We start from the raw sequence: 16,714 nt of genomic DNA on the forward strand, positions 1-16,714 counted from the left end.
TTATGCCGCCGCAGGATCGGATCCTCTCTCTCGCTCGCTCTATCGCGAGACTCGCCTGTACGTGTGTGTGTGTGTACGTGTACGTTTCTACGTATACCTACGTGTGGGATGAGGTTGTGTGCGGACGCCTACTCGCGAGCGTTTCCGCTTCCAGGACTTGTACTTGCAGTGCGGGGACCTGGTCCTCGAGAGAGAGAGAGAGAGAGAGAGAGAGGAGAGGTCCATTCATGTATCTCGCTGCGGAGTGATGCTGCGCCGCCGCTGCTGAGGCTATGGTAAGTGTATACATGTAAAGGTATTCTCCGCTGCGAGCTGATCTTTTGTGCAGGTGGAGAGAAAGAGTTGCGCATTTTCGATGTAGAGGTTGCTTACTTTCACTCGGATTTTCGGAACTTAGTCTCTTTGTCGTTGTACCCGCGATTAAAAAAGCCGTTGCGAAAGAAATTCACTGCCGATTAGCGAATGAAAATATTACGATATCTCGGAAAGAGGTATTAATCGAAAGATCACCTTATCCCTTGAAGCTTTTTTGCTATACTTGGAAAATACGGCAAAAAACCACTGACTATTCAAACAGTCGGAGATCACGCTGCTAAATTTGACTGGGAAAATCTTGCCATCATCGCCGCACAGTTCGCGGCTCATTAGCACAATCGTACAAAGCGACTTGTCTATAGCATCTTCAACATCCGACTTAAGTACGGTCACGAAGGAGAGGAAAAAAACGCCAATATACTTAGCTCGCAGCGTTATCAATAACTCTCGAGCGACGTTTCTGCCTTTCCGTTCGCTAATATAAGGCAAATGCCATGATTTAGGTAAATCTGAAATGTTAATATACGATCTTGCGAATGCGGGCGATCGAGTTTGAAACGATTTTTTTCGCCCGACACTCGCGCACATATATATATATATATATATATATATATACACACACACGGCGTTTTTTTATCGCTTAATCGCAGCCGCCGCGCGGATTTGAATACTTACCGAAGTAGCTTATCCGCAATGATTTTGAAAAATTTATCATGCATCGCTCGCGCGCGCTCGCATTTCGAACGTACAGGATCATTTTTTCCCCTGCACTCGGACTCATTGAACCAGTTTAGCGTCGTTTAAATTATAACCTTATGTGATTTAAACATTTTCGATCTATTTGTAATTTTAACTATATATTAATTACTCTTAATTATTTTAATATCGAACAAAGCTAGTAAAATACGCCTCTATATAATAAAACAACAACAGAACTGAAAATCTGCCGATGCTACAATAATCGCTCACTTAGTCATCGGTCATCGTTACGCTCGAACAATCCTCCACCGCAGCGAGCGCGCAAAAAAGCGCACCGAGCCGTCCGCGCTCAATTATGCAAGCAGCGCAACACATGTCCGCCGACATCAATTAAAAAGCCCCCCTCGACACTACCGCTGCATCCTTCATCTTACAACAACAGCGCGCACGCACACACAAACACACATCAGATTGGCATTCTCCGCGCTCGCAAACCCCATCTCACCTCACTCATTATCCGCTCGCTTCCACATACCTCCACCGCCGCCGCCGTCGCCGCCGCCGCCGCCGCCGCCGCTGCCGATGTAAATCAAACGCATATGCGGCTACACACATATCCGTATGCGCACATTATCGTACAGCGCATATACATAGGTACGTATACGCAGCGCGGACCAATTATCGCGCGCACACGCGCGGGCTCATAACGTATGCTAAGTGCAGGGGACGAGCCGGTGATGAGAGAGCGGCGGTATATGGGCACGTTCGTGGTGTAATGAGGTGACAGCGCCATGATATGGTTTCTCTCTCTCTCTCTCTCTCCCCGTGCGCCTATATAGACAATGAAGAGCGCCGAGACTGATTTGGATTCCGTCGGCGTCAAGCCCTCTGTTCTCGCTTGTGTGTACACACCGCGAGCGGTTGTTTGTAAAGTGGATATACGCGCACGCGTGCGGTCACAGCTTTTCCGGATACACTTTGCGCTTGAGTTATACTTGTATACGTGTGTCTCGAGCTATAATGAGATGGACGATTGTTCGGCGATTTTCGCCGGGTGGAATTCGACGTTTGAGAAGATAAGGAAGTGAGTTTGCGGACGTATATAGGTGGATAATATGACCGATGACGCTATATCGGAGCTCGATTAGATATCGCCGACGATAAGCGAGACGAAAGTTGCTGGATCGTGCCTATACAGGAATTACCTGGAAGAAATAAACAGTTGCAAAGAAGTACAATGTTTTAATATAGATTATTATATTTAACAAAGAATTTATACATCCAAGCGTTAAAAGTATAAAAATAACGTGTTTCAAACCATACTGAATTAATGAATAGAGATGTGTGCTGTTCGGTAAACAAACATTTCTGTCAGATTCGTCAAATGTTCCTGTCCTTTTAGTAACTTAAACTGCGTAAAAGGTTAATCATCATTCATTACATTGTGTTTTTCTCGGCACTCCAATATTCTTATTCCTGCACTGCGTCTTTAAAAAAATCATCCAATCACTTAATTGATCAATTTTATATTCATATTCACAATTATATACGAAACTGGGCAATATTCAGAGGACGCCAAACAAAAGTAAACAACGCATTAGCGATCACATTTGCCCGCGTTATTGCACCCAGTGAAGCGCAAGTCGGCGGCTTGTCATGAAGATGCCAGACATTTTCATTGCTTAAAATTATATACATCTCGGATGAAATTTCAGTACAAATTTCGGATGAGAAAAATAATGCGCTCATCGTTTCTTATATATCCCTCTATCGACGTTCTCGCAACTTGTTCGACTCCCAATTGCAAAGGTCAATATTACACTTTTGTTTTTTGTTCGTTCTCCATTTAAAACATCAATGTAACTCGAATACAATAAGAACTGACTCTGGGATTTATTCCTTTGTTATTTTTCTTTCTTTTTTTTTATATAAACAGCAAGATTCGAGAACATCGACTATAACATACTTGATATAATAGATTAAATTACACAATTGACTATATATAATACCATAAAAATAAAAGGACTGGAGAGGGAGGCTATGAAGGGGTCGTACATACAGCTCGCTCACGAGTAATGCAATCGTGGCGCTTCATTCAATACCTACATCCAGAATTTGGTGATGTTTTATTTTGCAAATTTCGCGATCTGCCACGATGTCGCAGCGTTAAATAACACTGTCCTCCGGCATACATACCTATCAGACTATCGTCATCTATCGATTGAGTTATTTAGCGCTGCTTCAGTTATAAGGACAATTTATGTGAAAAACTATGAATTAATTAAATAATACGGAATTGGGATCTTCGTCATCCAGTTGTTTCACGTGTCTCAGGACATCCTTCTTGGTGATCACTCCCAGCAATCGCCTGAAATCAAACGTTGAATGATTTGACATTTCTAAATAAATTTTAAAAAATCATTCAGAAAGTAGAAAACGATGCTTACCCGTTATGCGTGACGAGCACTTGTCTCAATCCCAATTTCCTAAACATATCAACAACTGTCTCCATCGGCGTCTGATCCGTAATGGTAATCGGAGCCATGTCCAGGATCTTCTTCAACTTTAGCGGCGGATGCGCGTGAGTCTGTATGTTGTTTCCGCTCGTGAAGACTACCAGGGACTGTCTGTTTATGCCTTCTAGCATACGCTTGGCATTGGCAAGAGCCAAATTAAGATCTCTTCGCAAAACGAAACCCACCAGATACTGGGACTCTCGCGAAACTATGACCGGGAAACCGTTGTGCTCGGTTTCCTTCAAAAGATTCTCAACATCCTCCACTGTCATCGAGTCTTGAGTAAGTACGTGCAGAGTCTCGTTGCGCCTTAAAAAATCATTATTTTTATATCCGTACATACAATAAAATCCGATTTACGATCGTATTTGAGTATACATACTTTGGTTGCATGACGTCTGCAGCTAGGGTCGTATGTTGGAACTCGTCCTTGCTGTCAAGGAACGGATATCCGTTGAGCCCGATGTGGGCATCGTAGATTCCTTGCTTACCCAGGGCATCTCCGACCCACTTGCTGGCCATAGCGGCTGCCATCAATGGAACAATATACCTTACTCCACCCGTCAACTCGAACATGATAACAACCAAAGAAACCGTCATCCTCGTAACACCTCCCAATACGGCAGCCGCGCCGACTATCGCATACAATCCGGGTGTAATACAATCTTCACCATTGGAGCACTCATCGCTGAACATCCATATGTGGGGATAGTGATAGGCGAGCTGTTCCATGCCTATTCCGAATATGCGTCCAGTGATAGCTCCGAAACAAAGGGACGGTATAAATAGACCACAGGGCACTTTCATGCCAAAAGTGAATATGGTCATTATAAACTTAAAAACGAAAGCCAATATCAGAAGGTAAATCGGCGCCCAATTGAATGTTTGCAAGTTTCGCTGATAGTCACTGTTGAAAGGGAAATATTATGTTAGATATATTCAAAATTTTCAGTAAAACAACAATTTCAATTAACCTACCAGAGCATATCAGTGTCGGATACACCGCATTTTCTAAATAGCAAGTAAATGAGCTGGCTAGTGCTCATTCTCGTGTAGGGATTAGGATAAGCAATAACTGCAGTGATAACAGTTACAACTAATACTTCTGTTACTGGATACTGTCCAAGCTTGGAAGATTTGCGGTACCGGCTCCAACGAAGATTGGCTCGAATAAATAGCGTACCAATAATTCCCTGAAAAAGATGATTTGACAAATTATTTCGTGCTTAAAGATATTTATTGAGCAAAAAAGGGCATAAAACTATATACTTACTCCGATGATTCCGAGAATAATAAAAGGAATAAGTTCGAAGAATATCCATGGCTTGTTATATTCCACAAAGAATAATACAGAATGTTTGTTTCCAAACGGATTGATGGATCTTAATACGAATGCAGCTACGAGAGCACAGAAAAACGAGCGCCACAATGTCTTGAGCGGAAAGTAATAACTGACCTAAAGCATTAAAGAAAGTTAGTATTCCTACCAAAGAAAGAGTATAACTATACATTAAATTTAAACAAGCTTACTTCTTCCAAGCTAAAAAGCACACCTCCTATAGGTGCTCCGAAAGCCACAGACACTCCAGCTGCTGCCGCAGCCGATAAAATTTCCCTCTTCTTTGCCTCGTTTCTACCGTACTTAGGAAACAGATAGGAAAAAATGTTACCAATACAGCAGGCAATATGAACCATCGGCCCTTCCTTTCCGAGATTTAGACCCGCTGATACAGAGAGTATAAGACCCACACACTTAATGATTAACGTCCATTTACCCAAATAACCTCGGATAATGAATCCACTTAAAATTGTTTTAATCTGTAAGGGATAAACGATTTTTTGATATTCTGATAATAATTGTTTCATAATTAATGATACAATTGAACTACATGATTTACCTCAGGTATACCAGAACCACAAGCATATGGAGCAAACATCCGCACCAAAGATGCAGACAGAGAAGCAAATAAAAGTGCCCATGCTATGTAAAACATGTAGGAAAGAATGTATGGACCTACTCCATACTTGGATTGATTAAAAACTTCAGGCCATTCTCTCCACTGGATAAAAAAAAATAAATTTCAGAATTCAACTTGAACAAATAAAACTTTTGATAACATTTTTCTGTAAGCACGTACCTGTGTACAGTTATCACCATCAAAAGAAGATTCAGTGTAACTCCAACAACACTGTTCTTTGTTCAACCAAAATGCTTGTGGACAAATACCAAATTTAAGATCGGACATCCATGATGCTCCTATATCTATGACACCAGCTGTCACTCCAGTGAAAACACCAACAATTAAAACACAGAGCCATCCTGACCAAGCGTCGTGAGCTCCTTTAATCAAATCCCATACAGAGTCATGCTTCTTTTTCAGTATATATCTGTGATGCATACGATCTCTGGCAATGTCTCTTTGCCAATCAATGGTATGAAAGTCATCATATTGGCCAATACCAGGGATATCATCCGAGTCGGCCGAGACTGTACAAAAAAAATTTGTTGAGAAATATTACAATATATACAAATAAGAAACTATGAAATTAAAATATATTTATTTTATTTTGCTTTCGATTTAATGGACTACTAACATAATTATCAAGAAATGCCTGATTGTATATGAGTTCTTAAGTCACAACAAGAAAAGAATACAACTGAAATAAATTTATTGCTTTAAATGCTTACAGTGAGAGGCTCCATCATCAACTCGAATGCTTCTCTCGAATAACTGATTGGTGTCTTGTTGATGAGAGGCAGTTTGCTGCTTTACGTCCAACATGTCTTCATCACTGCTTAAACTACCCCGGCTCAGAATTCCACTTCTTGGGTTATCAATACTACTACTTTCTATGCCATTGCCTCTCTGTAATTTCGATAATTTTTTCTCATTTTAGATAAGATAAAATATCAACAATTTATATTAGTCATCAATGAGAATTGTCAAATGTGGGCAGAACTTATTAGTAAATCTGGACAGTGCTAGTTTTCATTTCAAGTGCTGTTAACTCGCCTTTATTTTGTTTCTCTTTGCCACTTAAAAGTTTCAATATTGGAAAATGAAATTTAAAAGTATGAATATGATATAAAACTAATCTATCAAAATGCAAGGGAAATTTGGAAAAATTAGCGAAACATAAATATAAAAGTTCAAGAAGACCCATGAGCAGATTTTCTCTATTATTTACATAGAAATGAAATCATTTTAAATACAGGATATAGTAAAGTTTACTCATGTTTCCTCTTTAAAATAAAAAAGGGGGACGGATGCCTACCTTGGCATCAACCGATTTATAGGTTGTAAGTGGACTGGCATTTGGATTGCTCAATGAAGTTGATGATGTGCCCTTCAGTGGAAACTTCTCCATGGCATCGTACTGATCTGTTTTGCACATAAACACACATGCCTGCGTTACTTAAACTAACTCCACAAAATGTGGAAGCAATTGACAGGAAGTTATTTACAAGACTAATTAGTTAAATCTTATCATTGTCAATTCATTGTGTATTGACAAAATGAACCTCTTATAATAACATAGCTGCATGTAAGTTTTTGTACCTGTCTAACATCTACGATTCTAATTGTCCTGTTAGTTCACTATGAGGATGAAGTATTTTAACCTTACCTGTTAGTGACTTTGAAAACATATTGTCATGCAATTAAAGTAGGGATACTTGAATGACGTTAGTAACAGAGAGATAGTAGAATATCTATATGTTAATGATTAATGAAGCACAATCTAATGATCTCACAGAAGCTGATAGCAAACGAAGCAAGATGATTATCTTAATGATGTACATACTGACTCGAGACACCCTTGATATGAAAGTATAGACATTATTTACATTCTCAGTGACACGTGATTCCAGAACATTGCGATCATGTGACTAATTATTTGTTTATAGTTCTCTTTTTTTTCGCAATCGTGAAAAGCTACCTGCAGCACTGCCCACCACATCATACACACTATTTGGCGAGCCCAGCGATTTGTAAAACAGCTCCGAATCGACATAAAATTACGAATTTCGAGTTTTCACACGTGAGGAGGCCAAAAACTGCCGAAAATATGCAATGAAACGATAAATACGAACGATAACTGTGTCATTTGGTACACAGTGAGAGGAAGAGATTTTGCATGACGTTTCATCAAGCTGTCTGACAGACGTCCTTTTCACTTGGTCCTTACCATTTTCTAGTGCCACATCTGAGCTTCTGACTACGGCCCAATGTTTCGATATTTGAGACGACTACTGCAGTAGGATCGGCGATGACATTGAGGAGGACGGGCTGCGGCTGGAATTACGATGAACGACGAAATTGTTGTCGCGCAAATCCGTCGTCGTCCATAACCGCGATTCGCGAAACACCCACAATCATCTGATTCCGTTGACATTGCGCAAGCCCCTCTTTTCATTGCGGCGAAGAGAAGGTTTAAAGGCCTGTTCACAATTCGTTTACATAGCGTCACAACGATATATATATATATATATATATATATCACTCTTGAGGTATGTCATTGTAGTGTTTACGTTGGGCGAAAGTTTTGAGTATTTTGCTTTAAGGTCAAATAAATGAAGTGTTGAGGGTTCAGGTCGATGAGCAGGTTGTAAACAATTGCTTCCTGCTTGATTTAAAGCTGAATGATATATATTAACACAGGTAGATTTTTTTTGTTCATTGCTTATTTTCTTCTGATGAGAAATTTTGAGAAAAGCTCAACGCTTATAATATAATCTTGGAGCTAAAACTCATTGGAGTTATTGTTCATAGGGAAACCTATATTATCACGACAGTGCGTTTTATCATACTTTTAACATTTAATTTCTTACAGATCAAAAATGAGTGAAGGAAAGTCAGAGAAACAATATACTTATTTGAAAAAGAAACGTTGGACTGAAGGAGAAAAACGCATTTTATTGAGAGGACTGAAACAATATGGATCAGAGGACATCCAGAATATACAACAACTATTGCCACAAAAGTCAACAACTTCGATTCTTAATATGATTAGAAAATATCAAGCTATTGCAGAATTGGGAAAGAAAGAAGTGAACTCTCCATTGGATGTTTGGTTGAGAAGTGGAATTTTTGATAAAGAAAAGAATTTTACTGCAGAAGCTATGCTGTTTATATCTATGTTCGAGGACCATCCACCACCAGAAGAAACAGCTGGCTTCGATCTCAAGTGAGTATATTTCTTTACTTATGCTTTTGTATTTTCGTCTACTTATATAATTAACGCTTTGCTTCTGATCAACTAGGCAGGCCTACAACTTTCTATACGAAGCTTTAAACGGACGTGTGATGACTACGTTACCACAAAAAACTGGAGAAATGTTGAGAGATTTAATATGTACAAGGGATAAAGAAGTCGGTACTAGTGATAGTACTGCTACAACAGATTATTTGCTGAAAAAATTATACACAAAAGATTCAGACAGGTGCTACAAAAAAAGAAAAACCTTTTAAATTTGCCACTTTAAAATTCAGTATTATATGTATATATATGTAAGCTAGCTAATCAATCTTTACTTTTATCAAAGTGTTAATAAATAAGTACAGAATATATATATTTATTGAAAAAGATATGTTTGCTTGTGTTTGCTGTTAACCATTGTAAAATAAAATTTTTCAAATGTGAAGGATGATAAAGTAATACTGGTGCGTGACGGAAATAAATCTCTTTATAATTATATTTTACATACAAACTTGCCATAAACAACGAGTCACTTCATGTTTACATATTTATCATCAAATACATGATAGTACCTTAAATTTTGGCAACGTACTTAATGAACAAATTTTCACATTGTATTTTAAACAATACAATTTCATAATCTTAAAACACATAAATTCTTTCTAAGTAGTTTATTTAGAATGCAAAAAAATATTTTAATTTTACTATAAATAAAATTAGACCATAAAACACTGGACGTGTTGAGAATGATTTATACAGTTACAATGTTGAAATTTTCAAAAAGAATATTCCGTCATCAAGTCGACAATTAATGAGTTGCATTTGTTGCATAGAATTAAATGTGTACTGATTATGTACATTTTTATATTTGTGCATTAAAATACTTTGTTATTACTATGCAAACAAATGAAAAATTAATTTATGATGAAATTAACTAATATTTGTCTCGCAACCCTATGTATTACATCTAACTACAGAAGGATAACTATAATAGCAATATCTCCAACCAATTATAGTCTATATCAAAATTGCACAATAATACAACATGAGATTTGTTAATCAATTTTTCATTAAAATAAAGTGAATGTATAGAGTTAGGTGCTTCAATCATCTGTTCGATAGATTTTTCTATTTAATTACTCAGAATTAAAATCTAAATAAGTGGAACAATAATAGTTTACTTTATTAATAGATTTTATATTCTGGTAAGAAATTGATTAAGTCTTCATATCTAACTACTGCTTAAAGTTAATCTTTCAATATTTCCCATGCATCTTCTTCTAGTTTAGAGTTCCAGTTATTAGAGTTTGCTTTATCGGATTCCAAATTGATCAAAGGTTCTTCTTTTATCTTTTTCTCTTTTACTCTTCTCACACTAGGCTTACTGTCAGCAGGTGATTCTTTTGGTCCAGAGTTAACATTCCATTCCCAGTCACCACTAGGAGAATTTGGTGAAGATGCTCCAGATTTGCTTTAAAATTACAAATTTATCATAAACATGACTTAACACACTATCTAGTGACAATAAAGACTTTAAATTATTACTTTTGATTTGATCCCGAGACCAATGATGATTTTTCGTTAGAATACTTTCTGTAGTCAGCATTGCTCTGATAAGAGCTAGTATTATTATCTTGATAATTGCCGTGTGAATTGTAGTAGCTCTGTTCTGTAGTATTGCTTCCACATATGTCACCCCAGCCTCGTCTGCCTAAGTCACCCACCTGTGCAGATAAAATTCGGATAAGTGATGCAAAAATAAAAAATAATATATAGCTAAAAATGATAAGCATGAAACCAAAGACTAAGAACAAAATTCTACCTTAGCTGCTAAATTACTAACTTGACTTCCTACTTCTTCCAAAAGAGTACCTTCTCGTACCTAATACAATTAAAATAAAAACAAAAGGAATGAAAATAAATAAAAGAATAAACGAAAGAGTACAAAACATAAAATAAGACAAAACAATAAAACTTAGGCCAGAACAAAACACACCTTCTCCCCTACAGTTTCTGATATGTCTGATACCTTATGAGTAGCAATTCCTCCAATCCTAATGGCATTTTCTGTAGCTTTGCTGGCAATTTTTGTAGCAGAGGAAGAGAATAAAGACCAGCCCTTTAAAATACACAGAAGCAGTTATAAACTTTGCAAAAAGTTGTTTAAAAATGTATTGCAACTCAATCTTACACTGGCAAGAGATGACAATGCTGTATCAACAAATTCTTGAGAGGTACTCTTTGGCATTGGAGCCATTTGATATCCAAATCCGCTGTACTTTCCACCTTGACTCGGTGGAAGATTTCTACAACATTCAAGAAATTTTGTGTTAATCACAATAGAATTTGTGATAATTTGAAAAAGAAATAGAGCATTAGGAGTCATTACTCTGGACGAGATGCATTTTCATTCTGCTTTTTTGCAAAGAAGTTCTCAGTTTGAGCTTTAAAGTCTGGAGTGTTGAAATTTTGATATGATGATGAGCCAGACGACTCATTCTGATATGAGCTTGAACTACTATAATCCTTTTTACTATCCACATAACTAGGAGTGAAATCTTCTACTGTGAAACTAGTAGGGCTTTCGCCACGTGCCATCCTGTTTATCTGAAAGTTGCATCATGAATTGATGTAGAATCAACACCAGCGACAAATGAAGTAAGTTGTTTATGTAAGAGAAATGTAATAACTACCCTATTTCTATACACAGAAGCAGCTGTAGTATTATACTTTTGAATAAAGGACATAGAGTCAAAACAATCCAGCTGAGATTCAAAGAACAACCGAGCTTGTCTGTTACCTCCAACCTTCATCTTCTCCAGTTCGATGTCCTTCCACTTGTCCATGGATATGGAGCGAACAAAGGACAAGTGTACTCCCAGTCCTCTGTGCTTTCCCGAGCAGTCCAGGCATATCCATATTCCATACGTGACAGATGCCCACTGTGGGTTATGAGCTCCACACTCAAAACATTTCTGTCTCATACAACAAACAAAGATTAAGTAGTCGAAAATTCAACTTACAAAATACACCAGAGGCAGACACCTGTCACACACTCACGTTGTTCTCGTCGTGGGGCTTTAAATCGGCTAAGGCACGGCGGGTTCGTGGACTGGCCATTTTCTCCTGATGTCACACTACTGCACTGCTCTCGGATTGAGTATCCGTGCGCGCGTAGGTATCGATGCTGCGCTGATGCTATTCTCCACGAATCGAATTCTCTACTCTTTGACAAGTACTTAGCAAATCGCGATTCGTGGAACAGACGGCCGACGTGCGGAGAGAAAGACGTGCGAGGATTTGCAGTGGAGAAAATTATGCCGTCTGCAATAAATCTTTCTCTCTCCAGCTGGAAGCGTGCACGCACACACTCTCAAGACTCCATATGTCCATTGACACGGCGACGACGATGTGCCACGCAAAACATCATGCGTCTCTTCGTTCGTTGCAGCAGCCGAGCGTTAACCTCACGATTTGAAAAAATTATAATGCGGGCTAACCTCTACATATTTGCAAAAATTACGATATTCGTACGTTTTTTAGTCTATTGAATTTCATTCTTTTATAAATGTATGATTATTTCATGATTTTTGCAGCGTTTTTTTTTTAAAAATTATTGGTATATTTGCAAAAACTGCATATTATTCGTGTCAATAAACATAATATACGTAAAAAATGTTCAAATTTTGAATGCGCTATAACTGTCGATATAAGTAATATTTATAATTGGAGCGTTAATTCGCTAAGTGTGAACAGGGTGTAAGCAGTTGCGCACCCGAGTACAGCAAAGCCTTCGCATATAACAACGATTATGATAAATAATATAATAACGTTAGTCGTGATTTTAAAACTAGAAAAACTCGTGCATATTTTTCAGACTTTTTGCATGAATCAATTTTTCAATACGATCGCAGCAGTACTGAACTCTGCAAATCTCTTCTGTACCGATCGATCGTCGATGTGAACGTAGCCTATAATATCTATATAATATACGGATGTCGTTTGCTGACGTCGCAGTGATGAGGCTCAAACTCAGGTCCCCGAATCTCAAAAACAGCACGAAGAACAGCGAAGTACTTCCTCGAAAATTAACCAATAAACTCCCCCAACCTCTCCCAACGACGAATCGCGGATGAAATAAAAAACGCCTCTCCCGCCACAAGTTCAAAAATCGACTTCCGCGCGTGAAGTCGCTCTCGGATTGGCGAAGCGCTTCGCTCCTCGCTTTTAGGAACGCGCAAAGCCACCATTGGCCAGCCGTCCTCCCCCGAAAACCCCACCCATCGTCCCGTGACAAATGCAACTTTTACTTCCGGCTGAGTTCGGCTGGCCTCGGCGCTAGATTTTTCGGCCAGTCGTCACTACTCGTCAGCAGCGTCGTCAGTGCCTCAGCGCGTGTTGTCCCCCTCGGCTGTATAGTCCGCCAGACTCCTCCTCATACACACGGCAGCTGTGCTCCTATACAGTCCCTCTCTCTCTCTCTCTCTCTCTATATATATATATCTTTTTCTCTGCCTCTGTCTCTCTCTCGCACGCACTCTATCTAAGTATCATCTATTTCGCTCGCGCGCTCAATCTAGATAGTCCGAGAGAGTGTAGCGATCGAGCGGATCGAAGCCAGCAGAGCGAGGAATAAGCATCGAGAGCCAGTCGCTCCGTAAGCAGCCAGTAGCAACCGCACACCGCGCGTCACCTTGCAATTTGCAGTTGTATATCTCCGAGGGATACCTTTTGTTTGTCGTATGTCCATCCAGAATCTCAACACATTCGGTAAGTTAACATTTCACCCAAATCTATATTTCGTACTTTCCGCATCATCATTTTGCGCAGAAGTTTTTGCGCGCAAGAAACTACTGAGCGCGATTCGGCTCTGTGTAGAAGGCAGCCCGAGGACACGCACACGTCGCGACTCGCGCTGTGCTCTTGCTCTCTCTCTCTCTCTCTCCCTCTCTCTCTCTCTCTCTCTCTCTCTCTCTGTTTCTCGTCAAAATGGCGGTGGCGTCTTGCACCACGCGACGCAATCTCGCGCTCAAAACGGCTGCGTACATGCGTAAAAGGCTGAGACTTTCGAAAACGAGTCGCATCGCGACTTTGCCCCTTTTTCCAGTACCGCAAAATTAACGGCGTCTCCATTTTGATGTGCGCGTTTTCGCGATACGATATCACACGTATAGAAAGAGAGAGACAGAAAGAGACAAGGACAGAGAAAGAGACGTGCGTTCCTCATTGGCTGGCAGGGTCCCGTTTTGGAGCCGTTCGCACATCATGCACCATGTTGGATTGATCATTGCTTGACAACGTTGACTCATGTCTATGTTTTTTCGATTTTTTCAGACCCCTTTGCAGATGCAATCAAGGGTTCGGACGACGATGTCCAGGACGGCCTCGTACATATAAGGATCCAGCAGCGGAATGGTCGCAAGACCTTAACAACCGTGCAGGGCCTCTCGTCTGAATATGACTTGAAGAAAATTGTCCGAGCATGTAAAAAGGTGAGCACGAGCTAATCGGTATATTTGTTTCGCGTTAGCGCTTTTGTTGGCTGTCTTTGTTCTCTGGCCTGCTTGGACCAAGTCGCGCTCTTTTTTCAGACAGAGTTTTTTTCTCTGTCATTGTCTACAGCTCTGAGCCACAGCGTGTAAAAATAGAACAGATAATAAAGAGCACAGGCTCCTTCTTTATTGTGTCGAGCAGGTAGATTTCGTTGGCTATTAGCGTTGATTTGGATTTTTCTCTCACATGCACCTGTTACACTTGTTTACCTTGTATATAGAACAAAAGAGCTTCACTTCCTGACTGGTCTTAACATGCTGATGGCTTTGGGTGGAAGACTTATTGCTCTGGCTAAAATTAATCTGGTCTTTTTGTCTCTAGACATTTTAAAATGCTTAGCTGTTTGTTAGAGATCCAATGATCTTGATCGTGCTATATATAGATATGACCTTGTCTGCCTTTAGTATATCAAGTATGTTTTTCAAGTAGCTTGAATACGTTTTATTTTTTCTGTTTTGCAAGGCCTCAATTTTGCGTTTAACTCTTTATTGTAAACCCTGAATTTTCAATGCTCTTCCTGCATTTGTTAAGGATTTCCCAACTAATTTGCTGTTATTTTTCCAGGAGTTCGCATGCAATGGGACTGTAATTGAGCACCCGGAGTACGGGGAGGTGTTGCAGCTGCAGGGGGACCAGCGAGAAAATATATGCCAGTGGCTAACAAAATCTGGTCTGGCGAAACCTGACCAACTGAAGGTTCACGGTTTCTAACTGACAAAACAGACAACAAAAAACACCCATGCCACTACCATTTAAAACAACTCCACCTTTACCGATACTTAATCGTCTCAAATTCTTTGTATCAGTCACTACTACTCATTGATACTACTCGTGGAATACCCCATCTCATTATATACGCATATATATTTCAATAAACAAAAAAATATATAACAATACCAGTATAAACATAGGCACAATACTATTTTAATCAGACAGCAGTTTTGTAAGAATTATAGGGAAGCAATATTTTACAGCCTTATGTTAGGTAATCTAACGTGGACCACGAAGATTACAAAGACGATTTTGTCACATTTTGTGTAATAGCGATAAACGTAACTAGGCATTTTTCAGAGAATACGTAAACAAGCGGTAAATACTGTTAGCGACGAATGGGTCTTCATTTTGATATTAGATAATATGTATCTGGGCGCAATAGACGTGTTCAGAGAGATTTTAAAAGTAACTTCTTAGGGCTCAGATTGGCTTTTTTCTTACTTCTTACTGTAATAAAATCATTTTTTTTTTAAGATTCCATAAAAAAATGTTTTACTTTTCACATATTATGCGTAAAAGACGAAAGATGTAGTTTTTGCGCTTAAATGAACACAATGTTGAATGACGTTCAAGTCATGCGTTCTATCAACTTTTGTGCCTTTAAGTCTGCATCGATTTAAGATATAAATATATCATTTGTGAAAACTCGACAAGTTCTGTCAATATCCCCTTGTGTAATAACGCGATGCGACTTTCCGATTTTTAGTTTTTCGTTAAAATCTTTCTTCCCATTGAAAAAAAAGCAAAACAGTATTCTTGACTCTGAATTGTTTATTTTCCTTTTTCAATGAAAAAATGTGGCTGTTCTAGATAAATAAATGGCAATTCACCAGTTTTACGTAGCCGGTTATTTGTTTTCCTTTCAAACAAGCCATAACGTTTCTACCTGCCGACGAAGCATATGATACTATGTCTTAGATGTGTACCACGAGAGTGAATGAAATCATGAATAAAAAAGTGTTTCTGCGTTGTAAATCTGTCTTTCTGTGTAAAAATCATCAATCCTACCAACCGATATAGATGAACTGTAAAAAGCGAAATATGGGTGTAAAACACTCGACGGCAACGCGCTCGTCATCTGACTTGACTTTAGATTATTCGCAATCGGCGATAAAGCGGCAGCGTCTCCCTCGAAAATCAAGCGAGTATACATGTACACATAGAGAATATTGCACAACGAAAAATTCCAGATGCGCCGCATCAGTGTGTTTGTCGCGCCACTGCAACACACGCATCAGGGAATTCCTCGAGGTGCGTCAGAAAAGCGGTGACGTCAGCGTGCGGCTTGTGTTAGCGTGCACCGCAAAAGAGAAAAGAGTGGAAAAACGCGGCGGCGTTCTCTCGCTTCCTTGGATCAGTAGACACATGTATATCCGGCGAGCGCGTGCATATAGAATCAAAAACTTTCTCCTCGCGTATAAGTAACCCACTACTGTGTCCGTAGCGCTCTGCTGGCTGTGTACTTCCCCGAGCTTGTTGCTCTATAGCACCACTTTTTTTGTTCGATATTCTCTCCGTTATCAACTTTGGCGAAAAGTATAATAACTAGATGTATGAGATAGGTTGCGCGAGCGCGCGTACACCTACGTAGCGAAACAAAAAAGTTGCATAACGAGCGCTCTTCGAATTATGTCACAGGCAAAATATTTAGCGCGATT

The 16,714-nt window shown here is 39.3% G+C and overlaps 4 protein-coding genes across 13 annotated transcripts; 2 read left to right on the top strand and 2 right to left on the bottom strand.

Moving 5' to 3' along the window:
• Window positions 1-2,247: 2,247 nt before the first annotated feature.
• LOC100120186 (H(+)/Cl(-) exchange transporter 5) lies at window positions 2,248-7,928 on the bottom strand. 3 transcript variants are annotated; one of them, XM_001603798.6, is made up of 11 exons: window positions 7,719-7,924; window positions 6,807-6,913; window positions 6,220-6,397; window positions 5,669-6,018; window positions 5,429-5,590; window positions 5,061-5,348; window positions 4,804-4,986; window positions 4,509-4,723; window positions 3,913-4,437; window positions 3,462-3,839; window positions 2,248-3,382 (listed from the first exon to the last, which is right to left on the bottom strand). In XM_001603798.6, the coding sequence occupies exons 2-11, from the start codon at window positions 6,897-6,899 to the stop codon at window positions 3,292-3,294; spliced, it is 2,463 nt and encodes an 820-aa protein (XP_001603848.2). In that variant the 5' UTR covers window positions 6,900-6,913; window positions 7,719-7,924; the 3' UTR covers window positions 2,248-3,291. The 3 variants fall into 3 exon arrangements, with proteins under 3 accessions (XP_001603848.2, XP_031784198.1, XP_003427444.1); XM_031928338.2 differs by lacking the exon at window positions 7,719-7,924 and adding an exon at window positions 7,158-7,235; XM_003427396.5 differs by lacking the exon at window positions 6,807-6,913 and having other exon boundaries at window positions 7,719-7,928.
• A 93-nt stretch (window positions 7,929-8,021) lies between these two features.
• Window positions 8,022-9,232, top strand: LOC100118855. Of its 2 annotated transcripts, none has more exons than XM_001601125.6 (3): window positions 8,022-8,191; window positions 8,364-8,717; window positions 8,794-9,232. In XM_001601125.6, the coding sequence occupies exons 2-3, from the start codon at window positions 8,371-8,373 to the stop codon at window positions 8,999-9,001; spliced, it is 555 nt and encodes a 184-aa protein (XP_001601175.1). In that variant the 5' UTR covers window positions 8,022-8,191; window positions 8,364-8,370; the 3' UTR covers window positions 9,002-9,232. The 2 variants fall into 2 exon arrangements, with proteins under 2 accessions (XP_001601175.1, XP_016844512.1); XM_016989023.3 differs by having other exon boundaries at window positions 8,050-8,135; window positions 8,794-9,174.
• On the bottom strand, window positions 9,199-12,904 carry LOC100120215 (ADP-ribosylation factor GTPase-activating protein 1). Of its 5 annotated transcripts, none has more exons than XM_031928391.2 (8): window positions 11,790-12,858; window positions 11,423-11,704; window positions 11,119-11,336; window positions 10,921-11,035; window positions 10,726-10,848; window positions 10,573-10,611; window positions 10,275-10,453; window positions 9,199-10,200 (listed from the first exon to the last, which is right to left on the bottom strand). In XM_031928391.2, exons 1-8 carry the CDS (start codon window positions 11,847-11,849, stop codon window positions 9,978-9,980), a joined length of 1,239 nt encoding a protein of 412 aa, XP_031784251.1. In that variant the 5' UTR covers window positions 11,850-12,858; the 3' UTR covers window positions 9,199-9,977. The 5 variants fall into 5 exon arrangements, with proteins under 5 accessions (XP_031784251.1, XP_031784248.1, XP_031784257.1 ...); XM_031928388.2 differs by having other exon boundaries at window positions 10,552-10,611; window positions 11,790-12,670; XM_031928397.2 differs by having other exon boundaries at window positions 10,759-10,848; window positions 11,790-12,645.
• LOC103316865 (eukaryotic translation initiation factor eIF1) lies at window positions 12,748-16,031 on the top strand. Of its 3 annotated transcripts, none has more exons than XM_032601149.1 (4): window positions 12,748-12,802; window positions 13,310-13,499; window positions 14,064-14,221; window positions 14,847-16,031. In XM_032601149.1, exons 2-4 carry the CDS (start codon window positions 13,472-13,474, stop codon window positions 14,991-14,993), a joined length of 333 nt encoding a protein of 110 aa, XP_032457040.1. In that variant the 5' UTR covers window positions 12,748-12,802; window positions 13,310-13,471; the 3' UTR covers window positions 14,994-16,031. The 3 variants fall into 3 exon arrangements, with proteins under 3 accessions (XP_032457040.1, XP_008210868.1, XP_031784270.1); XM_031928410.2 differs by lacking the exon at window positions 12,748-12,802 and adding an exon at window positions 12,983-13,181; XM_008212646.4 differs by lacking the exon at window positions 12,748-12,802 and having other exon boundaries at window positions 12,959-13,499.
• Window positions 16,032-16,714: the final 683 nt, after the last annotated feature.

This window comes from Nasonia vitripennis, chromosome 1, assembly GCF_009193385.2.
Source record: "Nasonia vitripennis strain AsymCx chromosome 1, Nvit_psr_1.1, whole genome shotgun sequence".
In the NCBI taxonomy this organism is placed as follows: domain Eukaryota; kingdom Metazoa; phylum Arthropoda; class Insecta; order Hymenoptera; family Pteromalidae; genus Nasonia; species Nasonia vitripennis.